This window comes from Pleurodeles waltl, chromosome 7 (assembly GCF_031143425.1).
Source record: "Pleurodeles waltl isolate 20211129_DDA chromosome 7, aPleWal1.hap1.20221129, whole genome shotgun sequence".
Classification (NCBI taxonomy): Eukaryota; Metazoa; Chordata; class Amphibia; order Caudata; family Salamandridae; genus Pleurodeles; species Pleurodeles waltl.
The window spans coordinates 287,717,575-287,739,995 of NC_090446.1; the positions used below are offsets into that span (position 1 = coordinate 287,717,575).

General features: G+C 41.5%; 1 protein-coding gene across 1 annotated transcript in view; it reads right to left on the reverse strand.

Moving 5' to 3' along the window:
- LOC138246871 (protein-glutamine gamma-glutamyltransferase E-like) overlaps window positions 1-19,001 on the reverse strand; it is a 308,092-nt gene extending 289,091 nt beyond the window's left edge. Inside the window, exon 1 of the mRNA XM_069201622.1 lies at window positions 18,886-19,001. Within this exon, the coding sequence (XP_069057723.1) occupies window positions 18,886-18,892 (7 nt within the window). The 5' untranslated portion in view covers window positions 18,893-19,001. The remainder of the gene's footprint in view (window positions 1-18,885) is intronic.
- Between the last annotated feature and the right edge of the window lie 3,420 nt (window positions 19,002-22,421).

Here is a 22,421-nt window from a genome sequence, read left to right on the forward strand (position 1 = left end):
GGTACAACAACATGTATCTGATGTTCATGGCATTCACCTCCAGAAATGCTTTTTGGGAAGACTGGACCTTATTCGTATAGTCTGGGAAGATGGAAATCTCGCGATTCTCAAACACAGCCCTCTCGGTCTCATGGGCCGTGTGTAGGATACAGACCCTGTCTTTATAATTCAGTAGGTGCGCTATGATAGTCCTCAGTGGCGCCTCAGGCCGAGGAGGAGCAGCCAAAGCCCTGTGAGCGCACTCCACCACAAACACCCTGGACAGCCCCTCCGGCTGCAATACTCCTCTGATCCATTGTTCACTTTCCGGGACTCCAAAGAGGCGTACGTTGTTCCGTTGAGATCCGTGAATCCTCCGATCGCGCCTCTATTGTCCCAACAGTTGATGTGACCTGAGTCATCTGCTTGCGCAATGTGCCTACCTCTGTTTGCAATTCCACGATAGACCCCTCCGCCATCTTGACCTTATCAGATACTTTGCGGAGTTCAGCTCGCAAAAAGTTCACCTCCACAGCCACAGTTTCTATTTTCCCCTCCAGGGCCACTCTTGTGCCATGAATGGCGGCTAACAGCTCAGCACGCGTGGGCTCCCCCCACTGTGGCTGGCACCTCCAATGCCTCTCCCGACCACCCCGTGCGAGTCTGTCTCTGTGGAAGCAGCGTAGGGGTAGTATATTGTACCATTGTGCTCCCCTGTGACAGTGCAGACTGCCAATGTCGCCCCACCTTACCTCCACAGAAGGATAATAGGATATGTTACCACCAGGGCAATGCATATCCACTGTTTAGCCCAAGTGTCCACTTTAGGGGCCCCCAAATGCCCCCGCCACCGTGACGACCACTTCAGCCTAGCATGGGTCAGGTGCGCACACTACGAGCAGGAGCACAAATCCAAGTCCTCCACGCCTCGGCACACACTCCAGAGGTAAGAAAAACTAACACCTCACTGTGGCACCAGAGCCATCCGTCGGGCCACAGTTCAGCCTCCCTCGTCGCCAGTTACCAGTGAGCCCTGTTAGGAGCCCCTATAGCCACCTTGCGCTGCCATAGCATCATTTTTTTTTGCGCTAAGGTGGCTTTCCCCCCGCACCATACTTAGAAAGTGCCACAATGCTTGCATTGCGCCACTGCAACCCCTTGTGCCACATTATGCCTATGCCAGACATAATGTATGCAAGACGGGCGTTCCGATGCAGGGAGACATGAATGAAAAAAAGGCGCAGTGAAATTTACAACATTTCACTGTGACATTTTTTCAGGCATTTTTAATGTCTGCTCAGAGCAGGTAATAAAATGATGCACCCATTTTAATCAATGGGCCTCCCTTTGCTTTGCTGCAGTAGTGTCAAAAGTTTTGACACTAGTGTAGCAAAGCGACACAATGGTGTCAAAATGTTTTGATGCTTTTGTTCTAACAACCGCCTTGATGCGATGCATGAAAAGTGGCGTATTGGAACCAATGCGCCACTTTCTTGTAAATATGCTCCTTAATGTGACAGTAAATCATCATCGTGTAATTCTGCTAAACCTTCAATAAAACCAGTCGAGCTATTCTCCGACGATTTAGTGGGACCCTTTTAGAACACTTTAGTAGGACTGCTTCAATTTTAATGGGACATTACAAAAGCCACTTAGCATCGAGTGGGACAGTATAAGTACTTTTGAAATGGAATGGTGTACATGTAATGGGGCAGATCCTAGTCAAGGCAAATCAATAACAACATAAATTAGCCTGTGCATAAACTCTGGTAGCTTCGTGCAGAGCAGGCAGGCCTAACTTAGAAGGCATTGTGTAAAGTACTTGTACAATACACACACAATTACCTCAAGAGATACACTCCAGAAAAAGACTTCACATGGATGCAAAAAAATAAAGCTTGTTTATCTGGTTACTTTTAAGCCCAGCACAATACAGGTCCTATTCACAAATAGCAAAGTATTGGCTTTGCAGACTCAAAAGTAGCAATATTGATAAGCAAATATGTTCACCATGGCTGTTATGCTTTAAATATAATAGTGTCACAATATCTGAGCAGGGATAACGCATTCTAAATTAAACGGCTAGAATTTGTCTTTCAGTTCCATAGTATCGAAACCTGATGAGGGTTGCTGTACATTTAATTCTATAACGCTAATAGCTGCACTCTCACAAAAAACTGAGAAATATTTTAATACAATAAAGGGTGGACCTATCTGACACTCCTATGACCGTATTTGACAGATAATGATACAACATGCACTAGCAACATTAAAGCAAACTTTTCTCCTACACACTGCTCAGTGACACAGAGATATACATGAAGCTGCAAACACAAGCAGAATGCTCTTCCAAACAAGCAAGCACCACACCAATGCTGTGTCTGATTCTCCCTGCCTGCCTGCCTCACAGACAAGTGCAAATGCCACAGTTGGAAATTACCCATCCAGCATGGTTGTCCCTGCCATTCATGCTGGGGCAGTTTATCCCTCCTAACATGGTTAGCCCAAAAAATCCAGAACCCGGATGTATGCCTGTTTTGCACTGCATTTCCTGAACTGTACTTTTGGTTGCATCACATATATGTTATATGTTTGTGTCATGTGGAGTGTATACACACTGTGTTGTAAGATCTTGACTATTGTCTGTTTCTATCTGCACTATTAAGGTGAATCCTTTTTTACCCCAACGTGCAACCTACTATATGGTTTAGCATGCAATTAGATAATCATAATCTAATCTGATTCATTTGTGTTCTCTTATTTAGGTCGATTTTTTTATCTTTATGGTACACCATATACCTAGGCTTTTGGACATGATTATGAGTGTTTGTTGTTGAATTTAACGGCCCAAAATAACAAGTAGATTAGAAGTTTGGTCCTGATCAATTGCAATGATCAGTTTTGACTACAAAGAGGCAAGAAATATGTACACCTTCTTTTCACTCACTACCTTTGAGCTAGTTTGGAGCATTATTTCCTTTTCTGGCGAATACACTATTACATATAGTTTTCAATGATAACAAGGGCACCTGCATCTTAAAAAGATTTGGGTTTCCCTCAGTTATTTTAACCTCACCTGACACCAGTCTACTCACTTAGTCATTTGCTCTTTACATCAGCAAAATACAAAAGATAGCTGACCAAGAGCTCCCTCCCAGGGCCTTTTGGGCATTGCAGCGCCGACCCAATAAGGAGCTGCCTGATGATGAAGCATGACAACCCTAGGGGTTTGTAAGGGCTCTTGCTCCTGAGCAATCAGATCCTTAAATCTGATGCCTCAGGTTCTTTCCTGCCTAGATTATTTTTTCTCTTCTTTCACTTAGGAGCTGCATACTCCTTGTACTTACTCAGCAAACATCTCAAAAGCTACTTTGATGTCACAGGAATCTACTGAATGTGACAAGAGTTTGCATTTTTCCATTGAAAGGTCTAGAAATGTAGTTGGAAAGTAGTGCAATGAAAGCCTAAATCAATGTGCATTCACTAAGGGTTAGCACATTTCAGTAGATGCAGTAGAGACCTTAACCCCTTCGCTGCCAGGCCTTTTCCCCCTCCTGTGCCGAGCCTTTTTTTGGCTATTTGGAGCAGTTCGCGCTTAGGCCCTCATAACTTTTTGTTCACATAAGCTACCCATGCCAAATTTGCGTCCTTTTTTTCCAACATCCTAGGGATTCTAGAGGTACCCAGACTTTGTGGGTTCCCCAGAAGGAGGCCAAGAAATTAGCCAAAATACAGTGAAAATGTCATTTTTTTCAAAAAAATGGGAAAAAGGGGCTGCAGAAGAAGGCTTGTTTTCCCTGAAAAGGGCATCAACAAAGAGTTTGCGGTGCTAAAATCACCAGCTTCCCAGCTTTCAGGAACAGGCAGAGTTGAATCAGAAAACCCAATTTTTCAACACAATTTTGGAATTTTACTGGGACATACCCCATTTTTACGATTTTTTGTGCTTTCAGCCTCCTTCCAGTCAGTGACAGAAATGGGCATGAAACCAACGCTGGATCCCAGAAACCGCAACATTTCTGAAAAGTAGACAAAATTCTGAATTCAGCAAGGGGTAATTTGTGTAGATCCTACAAGGGTTTCCTACAGAAAACAACAACTGAAAATGAAAAATATTGAAATTGAGGTGAAAAAAAACATCAATTTTTCTCTACGTTTTACTCTAACTTTTTCCTGCAATGTCAGATTTTCGAAAGCAATATACCGTTACGTCTGCTGGACTCTTCTGGTTGCGGGGATATATAGGGCTTGTAGGTTCATCAAGAACTCTAGGTACCCAGAGCCAATAAATGACCTGCACCCTGCAGTGGGTTTTCATTCTATGCCGGGTATACAGCAATTCATTTGCTGAAATATAAAGAGTAAAAAATAGCTATCAAGAAAACCTTTGTATTTCCAAAATGGGCACAAGATAAGGTGTTGAGAAGCAGTGGTTATTTGCACATCTCTGAATTCCGGGATGCCCATACTAGTATGTGAATTACAGGGCATTTCTCAAATAGATGTCTTTTTTACACACTGTCTTACATTTGGAAGGGAAAAATGTAGAGAAAGACAAGGGGCAATAACACTTGTTTTGCTATTCTATGTTCCCCCAAGTCTCCCGATAAAAATGATACCTCACTTGTGTGGGTAGGCCTAGCGCCCGCGACAGGATATGCCCCAAAACACAACATGGACACATCACAGAAAACAGAGCTGTTTTTAGCAAAGTGCCTACCTGTAGATTTTGGCCTCTAGCTCAACCTGCACCTAGGGAAACCTACCAAACCTGTGCATTTCTGAAAATTAGAGACCTAGGGGAATCCAAGATGGGGTGACTTGTGTGGCTCGGACCAGGTTCTGTTACCCAGAATCCTTTGCAAACCTCAAAATTTGGCTAAAAAAAACACATGTTCCTCACACTTCTGTGGCAGAAAGTTCTGGAATCTGAGAGGAGCCACAAATTTCCTTCCACCCAGCGTTCCCCCAAGTCTCCCGATAAAAATGATACCTCACTTGTGTGGGTAGGCCTAGCGCCCGCGACAGGAAATGGCCCAAAACACAACGTGGACACATCACATTTTTTCATAGAAAACAGTGCCTACCTGTGGATTTTGGCCTCTAGCTCAGCTGGCACCTAGGGAAACCTAGCAAACCAGCGCATTTTTCAAAACTAGAGACCCAGGGGAATCCAAGGTGGGGTGAATTGTGGGGCTCTGACCAGGTTCTGTTACCCACAATCCTTTGCAAACCTCACAATTTGGCTAACAAAACACGTTTTCCTCAGATTTCGGTCCAGGGCACAGAACAGGTTAAATTCCAAAGGTAATCATTCATCTTGATTCTAATCACTTCTTTAGGTTGTTAATTAGTAGTTTTCAATAAAACGCCAAATAATTTTCCAAAGAGAAATGTATTAAAAGTTGAATGCAAAATGTTGGAAAATGCAGTTTTGCACCACATTTAATGGAATGTATTAACAAAGAATATTTCATTTTTAATACGTTCAGTAATGTGAACTGCCAATATTAATAATGATGAACTTATGATTTTGAATGTTTTATGTGCCTTAATTAATGTGATTGAGCCTCAATATTTCCCTATTGCTTAGTATAAATGAAGACTGCAAGGCCCTGTTACCTAACAGTGTTGAAAATGTCTAGTCATTCTTGCTAACATGACCTTTTCCTCCTATGTAATGTTCCCATGAGATGCTAGCTTGGTAATAGATGCCCTTTTGTTTTACACATAGTGAGACTGAGAAACTAACTTTGAGTCTAGTACAATCAGCAACTGTGGAAGTAACATTTGTTTCAGCCGTGTGGATGAGCTAAAATGCATGCTGTTTTCATGCTGGACTTGGAAAAATATCCCTATGTTGCGGTTCCCTTTGGTATGATTGATGCTGGTTGGACAATTTAATCTTTCGAGCTGTGTGGAGTGTTAGATGGGTGAATCATCCTGCACTTTAGATTTTGATATACCGTTCCCCTTGTGGATCGGGGGCAATCCTGTTTGATCCTTCTACTGGAGCAGTCTCATCCTGGCTTTCCCCTTGGACAGTCCCACTTTGTCTTTCCCCTGAAACAGTCACCCTGTCTTTTTTCTCCTTGGAGTTTGCCCCTCTTGCTCGTCTCATGAGGAGCGCATCCCTTCTTTGGACTCTGAGAGGTACTGACCTCTCTCCTCTAGCTGGGTTTTCTCATGGTTTGCTAAGTTTAGGGATTTTCCCATGGCCCAAAGAAGAAGACTCTTGATCAAGCATCCGACATGCTGATGCTTTCCTTTTTTACTTACTTTTTACCAATTTTGGTTAGTTACTTTTTGCCTTACAACAAAAAGGGACTGAGGGCCGTTAAAGGTCCAGCATGCATGCCCTCATCTAACTATAACTAAAGGTAAGTATGCACCTCCTACAAAAACCAAAAGCACTGCGTGTAGCCCCTTTCAGGAGCAAGAGCCATCATACACCCCAAGGGGTTTCATGCTTCATCATCAGGCAGCTCCACGTTGGGCCGGCGCTACCCTGCTCATCTGAGATCATTTCTGGATGCCGAAGTAAATGCTGAGGCACAGCAGAGATGTGGTGTTATGAGAGTGAGTAGATTGGTGCAGGAAAGGTAAATTAAAAATGACTAGGGTAGGTTAGGTTTCAGGTCCTGAAGAATTGCCATGATCCATGTGGGACATTAAATAGGTAAGAAACATGCCAACCTTATTCCAGTCATACACCTGAGTCAGAAGGATCATTGCGCCCAATACTGACTCGCTCTGTTGCTTTTATTCATGACAATAAACAGATTTTTGATCTTGCCTAGTATTTTTTAATTTACCTTTCCTGCACCAATCTACTCAATCTCATAACACCACACCTCTACTGCACCTCACCAATGCAGCTCCGGCCCAATGTGGAGCTGCCAATGATGAAGCATGACACTCCTTGGGGTGTGTGAGAGCTTTTGCTCCTGAAAGAGGCTACCCCCGTGTGGGGTTGTGTGAGAGCTTTTGCGCCTGAAAGAGGCTACCCCCGTGTGGGGTTCTGTCCTGCATGCAGTGCTTTTGGTTTTTGTAGGAACTGCATACCTATGTTTAGTTATAGTTACTTTTTCCCCAGATTACCTTTTTCCAAATTATTTTTGTTCTATACTTGATTTTCACTTGTCCATACTTGTTGTAGTTCAGCACATTAGCCTTTTTTTTTTTACAATTGTCAGGGTTTTCCTTTTTCCCAGTAATGAAGCTTAGGTGACATTAGAATTTCCTTAATGCAGCCTTTGTTTTTCAAGCCTCAAATCGAATTGTTAATATTTTGTATGAATGTTTAGTTTTTTTAATGTTAACTCGCATAAACTTTTTCTGCCTCTTCGGTCAACCCATGGTGATTCTGTGCCTTTATGGTTTTGTCTTGAGGCTCATTTACGTGATTTTGAGCATCAGCTTGTTATAAAATCTTTAAGTTTTCCCCGCCATGAGTTTTTCTTGTGTGACCAAATGGGTCATACTGTAAATCGAACATGTTGTTGAGATTTTGGCCCTAATTTGTTCTATGTCTGGCTGGTTGCAAGGATCCATAGACCTCGCCTTACGCATAACTAAGAAAATGTGTTACCATTCCTATGTAAGCCATATAGAACAATCCATATCAATCTTGCGAAGATTTGGAGTACCACAAAATCGCTTTATTGCCACTCCTCATAAACATCTATGTAGTGCCCCTATTAAAACTAACATTCTCCACTGAACATGATTTATGTATGTGTGCATTTATGTGGTGTTATAAAACGTGGTTAACAGAAAATATAAACTAAAGTTCCTTTAGCAACAACCAGCCAGTGCTTTCAACCCTGTAAATTAAATCAAATGCATTGCTTCTGTGGACTGCATGGTTCTACTACTGAAGGAGTCAGTAACCGCACTACATTGAGAGGCATGGCAGTTGTAATTGGTGATGCATGGCATGGCATTAGATACTGTGTGCAGCAACAGGCAACTGTGCTAAAATGCACAGTCATGAAATATGGACGCCAGCCATCACACAGCCATTCTACTGTCACAGTGTTAGGATGTAAAAGTACAAGTTGGAGTTTAGGATGTTTGTAAATACTATTTCTCTGCATCTAATATATGCATTTCAGTTGTGCTCCATCTCCCTACAAAAGTGTTGATTTATATGGTGTGTATATCTGAGTTATAGGGACAGTGTCCTGGTTTTGTCGTTTTTTTGCAGCAGAGCCTTATTACCTCATGTAACAGTCACAGCTCACCACCTCTTCTCATTTTTGTGGTATTCCATTTCCAATGAATACAGAGAATGATTACAGCATATTTGAGGTGCAACAATCTGAAGTACAGACAACAAGGAAATACCATTAAAGGGTATTTTCATGTTCTCTGAAGCAACTGCGGGCCTGCTTTTGTGTGACGTAGCAACTGTGGGCCTGCTTTTGTGTGACATAGGCCCACATTCTACATAGCAACAGTATTCATGAGTACATCAATGGCAACAATATCCCCTCCCATTTTTTTAATGACACGGATTTGCAAACCTTAGCACGTGGCGCAACCAGGATGACATTTGCAAAGTGACATGCAGGCATAGGTTTACAACAATACAATATGGAGTAGTAGAGTGCATGGCTGCCTTCAAGGAATCGTCCCGGCGCTAGCGGTCATACCATGCACCGAAACTGAGACACCACTACAAGAAGTGTCTAGATATCAAACAGATAGGTCTTCAGGAGTTTCGAAAGACAGATTCAGAAGGAGCAAAGCGGAGATAGGAAGACAAAGAATCCCACAATTTGGCAGTCAAATAGAAGAAAGAACAACCGCTGGTTCTTGCACTGCTAATCCTAGGCACAAGAAGTTTTTTGTCCATTGGACCAAAGTGATCTCTTCTGACGATAAGACATCAGTCGCTTTCTCAGGTGCCTAGGGCCTCTCTGATCACAGGTTCAGAAAGCAAAGGTAGGAAGTAGATATTGTGTTAAGCCCAAATACAGGCTATTTGCATAGTCTAATTTTGGTGTTAAAGAGGCATGAATTTCAGCTTTGCAGCAATCGGATGGATCAATTTCCTGACCGTTTTCAGCGTGAGGAAGCAGCTGGCAGACACTGCTTTGACCACAAAGCATTGGTTGATCTTTGGGTTCCTCCGAACGTTTTTCATTATAGTGCAGGGACAAGAGTCTTTCGTCTTCTTCCTCCAACAAATTCCAGCTCAATAAGAATGTGCCCAAAGTAAAAGTATGTCATGAAGTTGAAAATGGGAGGGCAGTATCGGTCAGCAAAGACGTCTACATCTCCATTTATCTCTTTTCCATACTTCTAGGTCAGGCACAAGCGATTGATTTTCTCTTTCCCAGGACCACAGAAATCCAAGATTGTTCTGTGAAGAGCAGGGGGGGGGGTTGCTTAAAAAGGGGGTGACCGCTTTATCTCCTCAAGTAAAATTTGATGGAGCCACATTGCTGATAGAAGATATGCACATTGCATGTAATTTTTATTAAGATATATTCGATTTCCTATGCCTCCTATTGCTACTTGACACGAATGGCAATTCATTTTTAAGTATCTCTGTCTGGTGACTGTCAGGCCTTTCCATATGGTCACTTTATGGCTAATACAAAGTTATGACCTCTGGTCTCATCTTTTTGTCTGTACCTTGATCTTTTCTGTTGTTTTTGTCTGGTGATTTTCAACTTTTTTTGGGGGGTGGCATTCCCATTGCTATTGAGTTAGACAGGTTAGGCCATCCTAAACACCATCTAGCAGAATTGAATGACCGGACGAAATACAGTGTGCTTTTATCTACAGAAAGATTTTAGTACTGTACGTCCTTTACACCTGCCAGAGCGCTGATGTAGCTTGCAACCCTATCTATACAGGGCACATGCCATGGATGACTTGAAAATGATTGATTGGTTGCTAAGTAAAAAAAGGGTGGCTGGAGTGGTACCTCTAGTTACTGTATCATCTCTCTGTGGATTATTTGCATTGCTGTTCTACTGATGTTGCTCTGCTGTGATGCCCGATATTTCAGCCGGTATTTGGGGCTTTGAGTTCAGGAGGGAAGTCTTCTGCTACTGGGTTTCGATTTTTGCTATGCAATTGTACGTTTCCTGATGGCATGTGAAGTGATTACAGCCAGCAGATGATAATCACATCTGTGACAAATTTACCTCAGTATCGTGGAGGCAATGCTTGTGTATTTGGTACATGATATTATGAAAGGTGATATATAATAAAATGTAAAATTTCATCTCCTTTATATAGAGTTACAGTATATCAAGAAAATGGTTATTGACAGTGGTTATAAAATACAGTATGGATAATGAGATATCCCAATTGTAACGTATACCATCATCAACATAATATGGGATTAGTAGGTCAGAGATCTTCCAGGCTTATATGTCAGACTATCAAGCGCAAAAATATTGTGCTACAAAAATATTAAAACCAGAATATTGACTACCAAATTATTGTGAAGGTCAGCATATGTTGATTAGTATAAATGTACTATCGTGAACTCCTCAGCTAAGTATTCTGCATATATATATATATATATATATATATATATATATATATATACACACACATATCCTCAAGGTACACATATGTGGAGTTAAGAATATTAGCCCTATACTTACCTATAAGTACTAACTTTCATCATATTTCATTAGTCAATATTCTGGTTACAGCTTTTATGTCCATGATATTTAAAACTCAATATTTTTGTACTATAGCTAGGAGTATAGTAGTTTGCCTAAGAGATTTCATTCATTCTCTTGCAGCCGCATACGGTCAGACAACAGGCCTGCTTCCAGTCATGGATGAAGCATTTACCCCATTAGCTCTTACAGTAGCCTTATCTCTTAGAAAGGATACATTGCTAACTTCCTTCTATGCCTACAGGCAAACTATTTTGCCTATTGCTGAGCAAAAAAGACACCTGATGCAGTTATCAGGCTCCCACATGCACACTCACTAATACTTTTATGGCATATGACCTTAAAGGGGACCTTGCAAATTACCAATCACTAACATAATAATCAATGTATTAAATTTATTTGAGTCAAAGACCTGGTTTAAAATCTGGTAAAATGAAGCATGACCAGGTAAACAGCATAGAAAACAAAGCGTAAGGACTTTCTGGCAAAATGTACTAAGATGTGTGCGCAAAGGAATGGGTGTTTTTAGTAAGAAGCAATGCAAAGCGCTCATACACAGGGAGCCATAACCACCTGTCTCATTATTATGTATTTGAATGATGTTGGAAAGTGGTTACTTTGTAGGGATTGGTAGATACCCAGCACTAGTAATAAGGCCACAATCAAAATATAAGGTCCTGTCAAGGTCTCAATAAATTAATCCCTTGCTCAACCCTTGGCAGCTGACAAAGAGCAGGCAGGCTTAACTTAAAAGACAGTTGTGTGAAGCATTTAAAAAACACCAATACATTAAGTAAGGCACTATAAAAATTCAACACCAATGTATAAAAATAGGAACTATTGTTATTTTTAAAATGACACCAAAACAACAAGAATCCAATGCTGGGAACCAGAGATGTGAATTTTCATAGATTAAAAGTAGAACTAGCGCTTAGAAGCAAATAGTGCTCAAAGGGTTGAAAAAGGTCACACTGGACTGGGACAAAGTCCAGAGTTCAGGCCACCCACGATGTAACACTTTTACACTCACTTCCAGAAGTGGTCCACAGCACCAGTAAAGGGTTCACATGCTCTGGTTTTCCTCTTGGGGTCTGGGACAACAGCTCCCACAATGCACCTGGTTAATTTATGGAGTTTGTTTTTTTTTTTTTTACAAAAGTTGCTCTAACTTACTTCTCTAAACATCTGGACCATCTCCCGAAATTCCTCTTGTAGATTCAAAGCATCCAAAATACCAGTCCCAGGGACTAGAAGCTCCGAGCTGGTCCTTGGGATGCAAAGTGTACAAGAGCTGCAGTCATTTTGAGTGCAATCCTCTTGGGGCAGGCCAGGGTTCCAGCAGGGCAGTCCTTCTTTACTTGATTGTTCCAGGCAGGGATTTGAGTTGCTGGGATATTATCTTATATTTATTCATTGTTCCTGGGCTGGCGAGCAGGGGGGGCTCCTGTGACCAATAGGGGTGCAAGGTGCCACCCTCTGGGATGACCACTTCCTGCAAAGTGTGGCAAAAACTGACCACAGGAATCACTATTCTTTCAACTTCCAAGATGGAGAAAGTGTTTCCCTGGGGTTAAGATTTCGCTAAGCCATTCCACTGGTGTGGCTAATTTTCCATAACACTCTCCCTCCAGCCCCTCTGCTAATCTAATTGCTGGGGCTCCCATCTGGCTGGGGTGGCAGGAAGTTGGGGTGAGCCTTTGCCGTGTCCTAACTGCCATTCCCCCTTTAAAGACCAGTTTGGCAACTCAACCCCCTTCCTGTGTTGTGCTCTACAGCTTGCAGATCTCCACTCACCAGATGACCATTGTCTCAGTGCAAGCCACTTCACACCTCATTAGGATAGCCTGAACTAGGCTCAGCCTGGCAGACACTGGCTCATCAGAGAAGAGCTGTTGGAAGGCTGGACTTTGGCTCATCGAAAAGCAAGTTATATAACTTATTTGCTGTGGTAAATATAATAAATCTAATAGTGGCAGGTTGTTGGGTGTATCCTAATCATCATTTTATGTCAAAGAAGGACACTTTTAGCTCTTTCCTAGAAATAGTTATACGTTAATAAAGTATTCCCATGTTAGCCTGTGGAGCTCATGTACTACAGTAGGGAAAATGAACTTGGCAGTGGTTCCCTCACCAGGGCAATTAAACATATTTTATCATGCCCCTGCTTGTAGGTACAAGGCATTCTACCCCCGGGGCACTTAGAGGAGACCTTAGTGGGTGACATATGTAAAAATAAGGTACTTTGAGACTGTGGAAATATCTTTAATTCCAAAGTTGAATGTGCATACAAATTTAATTTAAAAGCAGGGGTGGTTTTTAAAGTGACAACAGGCCACACTGTAGGGCCCAAATAAGTGCATTACGTCTGCTGGGCCTCTAAGTATACATGCCCTACCACATACTAGGGACTTACATGTCGGTTGTCAGGCCAAATATAATTGTGCTTAATTTGCATATACATTTTAAACAGAGCACTGACCCCAGGTCAGGTTAGGATATCCTAGTGCACAGTCAAAGTCTGAAACCACCAGTATCAGCCAAAACAATAGGGGTGATTAGGGCAAAAATTCACATTCAATGAATGCCACACTTTTTTGTATTAAAGCAGCCCCTGCCCTGGATAAAGGCTGATTTCAAAGGCAAGAATTGGCAAAGGCAAAAAGGTCTGGCATGTCTTTTTTTTTACATGGCTTTTACCACCTTTGATTCTTTGGGAGTATGCCGGTCACTCAACAGTATGAAAAAATTGCTACAGGCAAAACAGCTCTCAAAAAGGAAAAAGGAATAAAAGAAAGAAACAAAGCAACTGAAAGTATGAAGGAAAAAAGGAAAGTAAACAAAATAAAGAAGGAAAGAAGGAAGAAAAAAGAAATTGAAAGAAACAAAGAAGGAAAGAAGAAAAAAGAAATATAGGAAGGAAAGAATGAAGCAATGGCAAAGAAAGAAAGAAAGAAAGAAAGAAAGAAAGAAAGAAAGAAAGAAAGAAAGAAAAAAAGAAAGAAAAAAGAGAAAGAAAGAAAGAAAGAAAGAAAGAAAGAAAGAAAGAAAGAAAGAAAGAAAGAAAGAAAGGACTCCTAAATGCAAAACATTTTCGAGTGAATGCTGTGAAATACCAGTAGTCCGAAAAGCAAAATACTCTAAAAGGAATTTACAACAGCATTGGCAGGGGATGGCATTTGATAAGGATTGAAGGTACCCTGTGTTCATATATGAAGCGTTCTGCTCAACACAAAGGCAACACTAAAGTCATTATAAAGTAAAAACAAGAACATTGGTACTGAAAGGAAGTAGCTTTTGTGCGGGTGTGCTCCTTGTGAATATGCAAAATGCATTTACTCAAAGTGAACTTAACCAGTGCCTGAGGGTAGACTGACCCACTCCCCAATGCTGTAGATTGTAGCGGGCAGAACCAAAATGTGGATAACATAACAGAAGACCAATAGATGAATAGAGGTGGCTGAAGGCCTGTACATGTAAGTATGTTATACATATTTTAGTAAAAACAAAAGGTCTTGGGTAACACAGACCTAAATATTTGGCATTCAAGGAACACCTTTTAGGTGAGTATGCAGTGATACTTTTCCCACTCTCTGCTCCCCAAAATGCCCAAAGTTAACATTCATAGGGGATAACTGTTCATCGAGGACGGCTTTCAAATTGTAAATACATTATTACAGTGCTTAATTTGAGCTGGTGGTTGCAAGTGGGTCCACGGGCACTCACTATTAGGGACTGGCACTTATTTTTACTCATCAGACCTTGCCCCAGAGAAAGAAGAAAAAATAACAACAACGAAATCAAGCAGGGATGAAAATATCTGAAAAAGTTCTGATAGAGGGGCAAAAAGAGTCAGCTGGTGGATGAAAGACTACACATCCTTATTATTCGGCACCCTGGCATTCAATATGTCGTTTGTTGGCTTCCACTCATAACTTTAGAGGCTGGCACTTACTGAGTCGCAATGTACCTTTTGTCCATCTCAACCCGCATTTTGTAATTACAAAGCTCTTGATTTTGAATATTACTAGCTTTGTACATCTGATAGAGCAGTCCGTAGTAATAATTTACCTGTGTTCGGACGCTCTTTAGGCCGATGAATCTTTTGACTTAGTGGGAACTCTCTGTACTCTTAATCGATCAATTTCATCAAAATCAATAATCAATAACGAACATAGGCAATACCTTGATCAACATAACACTTAACAATTAATCCGGAATACATTTTCGACGAACCCTGACCTTTCAGTCAGGAATAACCACACCAGCTTATTCAAAGTTAGTGAATTTTATTTCCCTATATTAACAAAGCTAGCACGATATAAATGTGTCTCAACACCAAATGATAAACATATATGAACATTAATAGCTGTCCATAACGGCGAAACAAGTGCAATCTATGAAGCATTTGAATCACGAGGCATTCGATAATGGCAATGCAAATCACTAATACGATAATCTGTAATGAACTAATGGCATACATTTAGTCAGCATAACAAGATCTCAAATTGCATCGTGCGACATATGGAATCCTCGTCTAACCTCAAATTAGCATCAGCATGTGGGACTTCATGCAAAAACAATTTAGCAACATTAATTTAGAAAAAACTAATTAACTAGGGCTGTGATCAAAATCAGCAGTTGGTTACCTAAAAGAAACACAATGCAATTTTACAATTTCCTTTCATATTTACCAATTACGATCAGCATACAAGGAAGTCTTCGTCTCACAGGTACCGTTCTTCGGTCGGCATGGGTACCGTTTCTTGATCAGCATGGGACGGGGCAAAGGGGCAGGGGTGGACGGGGCAGTTGCCTCACGGCGGCAAGGTAAAACTACTACTTCATGCAAAGGGATCAAATCAAAGTTAAAGTCTCTAGGGCAAGAATCATTTAAAGTCTCTTTCTCTCGATTAGAGAAAGAATCCAAGTCTCTCAAAATGGCGTCGCAGCAAAGTGGGCCATAATAGCTACGAAGTCAAAATGGCGGGATGTCCGATAATAGAGAGAGAGTTTCCTCTCGTGAACCTGGGTTTTATAGACAACAGTTCAAGTCCAGTAGGGTCTTCCATTGGAGGGTTCATAGGTTAGCTTCAAATTGACCAATCAAAAACGACAGTTCTCAAGCTTCTACTTAAGCATACATTATCCTTGGAGATGGGTACGCAAGTTGCAACATAGTATACCAATTAGCTTACTTTCAGAGCTTCCATTGTCCGCACCTGCAAGTCGACCTTGAAGTAAGGCGAAAATATGCCAGTCTGGCACGAAACCTTAAGATAAGCATGTGAACAGTTTCTGTGGAAAAGTACAGCTTCAAGCAGAAATACACGTTTATTAGCACAGTGGAAAAATACGAGCATCTAAACCGTGAGACCAGGCAACTAGGCCAAAGCCTCCGCTAAAGTAATGCTAAGCTAAAACATTTCAAACAAGCAAATCGTAGCACACGTTTATGATTATGTCGGATTAGTGCAATTCTAATACACCACGTTATATAAAGCACGCATATAAATGATGGCAAACTACTCTGAGGGCACATTTTGTCCCCGTACAATCTTTATTAGTTCGATTAAAGTCACACATGATTATTTCACACTACGTTTACGCTATAATAAATCAAAACCTTCATTTTCTGCTTCATCACATCAGGACCATAACTCATCCGGTGAGCTGAGAGGGCATTTTACACAGTCAGTTGGTGCATGTATTGTAAGTGTTCTAACATATTCATATAGAGACTCAAGAGAGTGACTCCTCTTTCGCTTCAGTCTTCCGACCACAAACCCACCGAGTAAGTTGAGCTTTAACATCTTTGTCATAGGACAATCCCATTGAAATAATGAACATATATAAAAAGAGCAACAGTAGGTAATTCCTGAAGTTTCACCCTTGGGTCACTGCTGGGTCACAACACTGGGGCCCAGTGTGGAGTGCTTCAACAATGTAGATTAAAGTACAAAATTAGCTGGTACTGAACAACTACAGAACTGCCTACACAATAAAAAATGTTGATCCTGAAACTATTAAAATAGTGGAAGTGGTGATGTTAATAATTATCTTTTAACTTACTGTTGATTCTGCTTTAATGTAAAGAATTTTGGAGGCTAAGAGAATATAACATTTTCCCACTGGGGAACGCCCTTTATCTCAGTGAGAAGGACTTGTCGAGGCCATTTGTTGCAACAGAACAAGCAACAAAAATAGTGTAGCCCATATTTCCAAATGGGCCATGGCCAATTAGATGCAAGCAGTAGTAGTTCTAAGACAATGACGTAACTTCGCACATGGTATATTTACGATTATTCAAAGGAAATAGTTAAATATTCTGAAAAACCGTGTTAGTATGACACAGACAAAAGTAAAGCACGTGGAGTTAAATGTTAGTAAAAAACATTGAACACACTGATAAAGGTGTACTTTTCTTAACGGAGAAGCTAATGTGTTGGTGCTGGCTAACAAGTGGTGAGAATTAATTATCGCAATACTGAACAACTGAATAATATAGCCAGGACTAGCCTTAAGTTACCAAAGTGTCCTTTGTTCTGCATTGTGACATTGAGAGAGAAAAATGTGATGGCAATACACGACCATTTAATTTGTAGAGGGTACCTGGGTGGGTATGAGAGAACAATCAGGAAAAGAATGACACAGAGAGTGAGAAGTACATTTCCAAGAAGGAGTGACAAGAGAACAGAAGGACAACAATGCAATGGCTACCAGTCCATGCAAGATGTGCTGCTTCAGTCCAAGCTTTTTCTTTTGAATTCTGGGACGTGTAGTCCTGTTTTTTAATGGAATAAAGAAGATTAGAACATTGGAACGTTGGCAGCTCCATTGAAAACAATGGAGTGCTGCGGGCTTTTACTGGCCGGCAGCAGCTGTGAACAAAGCCTCACGGAGCCCGAGGGGATTCTAATCCCCTCGGGCTCCGTGAACAATTTGTTTTTTTTAAGAGAACATTCTGCCCTGAGTGGCAGAATGTTCTAATAGCCTTAGAACCCGCCGTAGCGGGCTCTACCGGCTATTAAAGGCCCTTTCCCTTGTTAAATGCCCTCGCCTTCGGCTCGGGCATTTAACTCGGGAGCGGGCCTTTAATAGCCGGTAGAGCCCGCTAAGGTGGGTTCTAAGGCTATATTACAAGCACCAGAACACGTGCATTAATGACTGCCTCCTCCTATCTGTGATCTTGCCAGTTGAAAACACCTTACATTATCTAGTAATCTAATACACCTTAAAATCATTACAGTGACATGTGTGTGTCTCTTAAAATTGACGTTCAGGCGGCTGGATAGATAAATATAATGATAACAGCTGTGTGAGGGCAAGTACCTGTTTTTGAAGCACACAACTTCTGGCCAAACAAAACACGTACTCCTGGTTCCCAACATGTGGGCGGAGCCTATGCCCCTCTCCTAGTAGTTCTCACACCATTGTCCAGTGACATCTGTGCTCTCAAGCCAGACCATAAGGAAGCACACAACTTCTGCCCAATGAAAACATGTACTCTTGGCTCCCTGTAAGTGGAGCCAAAGCCTCTCGCCTGGTTGTTCTTCCAGTATTGTCTGGCAACAAATGCACTGTCAAGCCAGACAACATAAAAGGGAATTACAAAGTATTCCTACCTACCAGTTTTAAAGATCCTGATGTGACCCAACCACGACCATTCATTTAAATGAGGTGATTTGTGACACAAACGTGGTTATTTTTTTCTCAACAAAGTTCAACTTCAGTTAGGCAGGCATGATTTTATGGTGCATTAGTTGAATAAAGTGAAGAGTAATCAGTGGGGCGCAGCAACTTCAGTACTAACAGAGATTATTAGTTGCTATCATTAGTGTTATCATTAGTGCATCGAGTGCAATGGCACCGGAGCCCGTCAGTACAAGGCAATCGGGGCTCGCCAGTTAAAGTTGTCTTTTACTACCCAACCATGGGTACGGGAACACTTTCCTTCATTCCATTAGCGCTCATGGAACTGCAATCTATAAATACAGATTTACTTCATAGACTGCATGATGCAGCGCTACGAAGCCTGGCAGTCCAGCAGGAGAGGCTGTGATAAAATCTTCTCTCACTCGCTTCTCAACGACCACTTGTACAGTTTCACCGTCAGCATTTGAAATTTGGAAATGAATTCCACAAACCCACAAAGAAAACAAAAGGCACTGCTCACTTGTCATATCGTAGGATTTCCCGGTTAAATGCTAAACGAGTCCAGACAAGTTCTGAAAGGATTACAAACACTTTTACTTACAAGACATCTTCACTCACTCGCCTCTTTCCTCATTCAGACGTTTGTATTTATTAGAAAAGGAACTCAATGTTTTCGCTTCTCTGCAGCCTTGTGACACCGCCCTGAAACCTGTCCAGTACAACAGGATTTAAATAGCAGATATCCAAGACTCCACCTTGAAATTAAGCTGAATAGTTCAGCTGTGAACGCGCTGTGTCACTAGGCAGTGGCACCTGTGTCCAAACCACTCTGCTCACTTCCTGCTTAACGTCTGCAACCCTGGTGACCTCAGAGACGTAATGCACGCCCCTGCAGCAGCAACTGCGGGCCAGGGCCGTGGAGCTTCCCAGTCATTCAGGGCACTCCATATCACCTGCAATGAATATTTACGACAATTCCAATGAATGTTCAAAATGAGAACTAAAAATGAAACGGCAACGAATGGCGAGTGCAAGAGCTGCTGCAATACTGAATAGTCACCCTTGAAAATTTGCTCTTATCCAGAGAAGTGCATTAAATCTGACCGCGCATCCTTTGATCTTGTAGACCACTTAGCCACCTTTCTTCCAAATCTAAAATCTTTACACATTTAGAAGTACACTGTAGTAGTACTCCAGGTTTCCCCCCTTGCATTGCCTAGGGACAGACATATGGCCTGATGTTTTAAAGGGTTTTACCCAGTCTATGTTGAAATAGGTTTGCTGGCATGCTGGCTGGTGCCCCAGGTAGGCATTTCCTTCTCTCCCCGGTTCTGGGTTCAACACCACCAGTGCACAGGTGAGACACCATCACTATTCTCACCTATGGAAAACGACTGAATCTTTGGACTTGACAAACAGTGTAGTAGTCAGAATCATTCAATCACAAATCAATAACATTGTATCATAAACAATAATAAACACCATAAACAATTTAAAAACTCAATCAGACTCCAAACCGAATAAAGTTTTAAAGGTTTATTACATTCCCAAAATCAATGTCACATATATGGTGAGCAAAACTAACTTATAAACAAACATGAAAAAAATATGCTGACCGAAACGTCTGAAAAGATTTAACCTACTAAACATCAATACTTTTAGATGCTCCAAAACGATAATGTAGATTAGCAACAGCACAATATGAACATTGTTGTTAGAATTCAAAGGAGATGATGGTGACATCAGTAAATCATCAAATACAGTTTAACATTCAATTTTCAGAATTTAGGTTTCAGGGCTGGGCCATTTCTATCACTAACACGAATTTGGACTTGCATGTGTGGGAACGGGCTAACACAAGCGGGCAAAAACAAAATAAAAGAAAGACAAAAATAATTTTCAAAAAACTCTAGAAAACCCGCTATCAAATATGCTGGGGTAAGTAGCTAACTAAAAAGGAAACAAGAAACCACATTTAGTTATACATCTCCTCATGGAACAGCAGACAGTAATAGTTTGTTTTGGCAGGACAGTCATCTTCTGGCATTAGTTGACAGCAGGATCAGGACAGTGCAGAATACAGGCTGCACATAGGATAGATCAGCAGTTCAGAATTAGTTGGCATTATTAGTACTGAATCACAGTATAGGGCAGTTAAAACTGTGATGAGGAAACTTATCAGGGGTCTTACAAAATAGGACAGCAGATTTAACCCCTTCGCTGCCAGGCCTTTTCCCCCTCAGGTGCCAAGCCTTTTTTGCCTATTTGAGGCAGTTTGCACTTAGGCCCTCATAACTTTTTGTCCACATAAGCCACCCACGCCAAATTTGCGTCCTTTTTTCCCAACATCCTAGGCAATCTAGAGGTACCGAGACTTTGTGGGTTCCCCTGAAGGAGACCAAGAAATTAGACAAAATACAGTGACAATTTTGTGTTTTTTTTTAAAATGGAAAAAAGGGCTGCAGAAGAAGGCTTGTGGGTTTTCCCCAGAAAATGGCATCAACAAAGGGTTTGCGGTGCTAAAACACCATCTTCCCAGCTTTCAGGAACAAGCAGACTTGAATCAGAAAACCAAATTTTTCAACAAAATTGTGGCATTTTACTGGGACATACCCCATTTTTACTATTTTTTGCGCTTTCAGTCTCCTTCCAGTTAGTGACAGAAATGGTTGTGAAACCAATGCTGGATCCCAGAAAGCTAAACATTTCTGAAAATTAGACAAAATTCTGAATTCAGCAAGGGGTAATTTGTGTAGATCCTACAAGGGTTTCCTACAGAAAACAACAACTGAAAAAGAAAAATATTGAAATTGAGGTGAAAAAAACATCAATTCTTTTCTACGTTTTACTCTGTAACTTTTTCCTGTAATGTCAGATTTTCGAAAGCATATACGTTACGTCTGCTGGACTCCTCTGGTTGAGGGGATATATAGGGCTTGTAGGTTCATCAAGAACCCTAGGTACCCAGAGCCAATAAATGAGCTGCACCCTGCAGTGCGTTTTCATTCTATACCGGGTATACAGCAATCTATTTGCTGAAATATAAAGAGTGAAAAAGAGCTATCACGAAAACCTTTGTATTTTAAAAATGGGCACAAGATAAGGTGTTGAGGAGCAGTGGTTATTTGCTCATCTCTGAATTCCGGGGTGACCATACTAGCATGTGAATTACAGGGCATTTCTCAAATAGATGTCTTTTTTACACACTCTCTTATATTTGGAAGGAAAAAATGTAGCGAAAGACATGGGACAATAACACTTGTTTTCCTAATCTATGTTCCCCCAAGTCTCCCGATAAAAATGATACCTCACTTGTGTGGGTAGGCCTAGCGCCCACGACAGGAAACGCCCCAAAACGCAACGTGGACACATCAAATTTTTTTAAAGAAAAAAGAGGTGTGTTTTGCAAAGTGCCTACCTGTACATTTTGGCCTCTAGCTTAGCCGGCACCTAGGGAAACCTACCAAACCTGTGCATTTTTTTAAACTAGAGACCTAGGGGAATTCAAGATGGGGTGACTTGTGGGGCTCTGACCAGGTTCTGTTACCCAGAATCCTTTGCAAACCTCAAAATTTGGCTAAAAATACATGTTCCTCACATTTCTGTGACAGAAAGTTCTGGAATCTGAGAGGAGGCACAAATTTCCTTCCACCCAGCGTTCCCCCAAGTCTCCCGATAAAAATGATACCTCACTTGTGTGGGTAGGCCTAGCGCCCGCGACAGGAAACGCCCCAAAACACAACGTGGACACATCCCATTTTTTTAAAGAAAACAGAGGTGTTTTTTGCAAAGTGCCTACCTGTAGATTTTGGCCTCTAGCTCAGCCGGCACCTAGGGAAACCTACCAAACCTGTGCATTTCTGAAAACTAGAGACGATGGGGAATCCAAGATGGGGTGACTTATGGGGCTCTGACCAGGTTCTGTTACCCATAATCCTTTGCAAACCTCAAAATTTGGCTAAAAAAACACATGTTCCTCAGATTTCTGTGACAGAAAGTTCTGGAATCTGAGAGGAGGCACACATTTTCTTCCACCCAGCGTTCCCCCAAGTCTCCCGATAAAAATGATACCTCACTTGTGTGGGTAGGCCTAGCGCCCGCAACAGGATATGCCCCAAAACACAATGTGGACACATC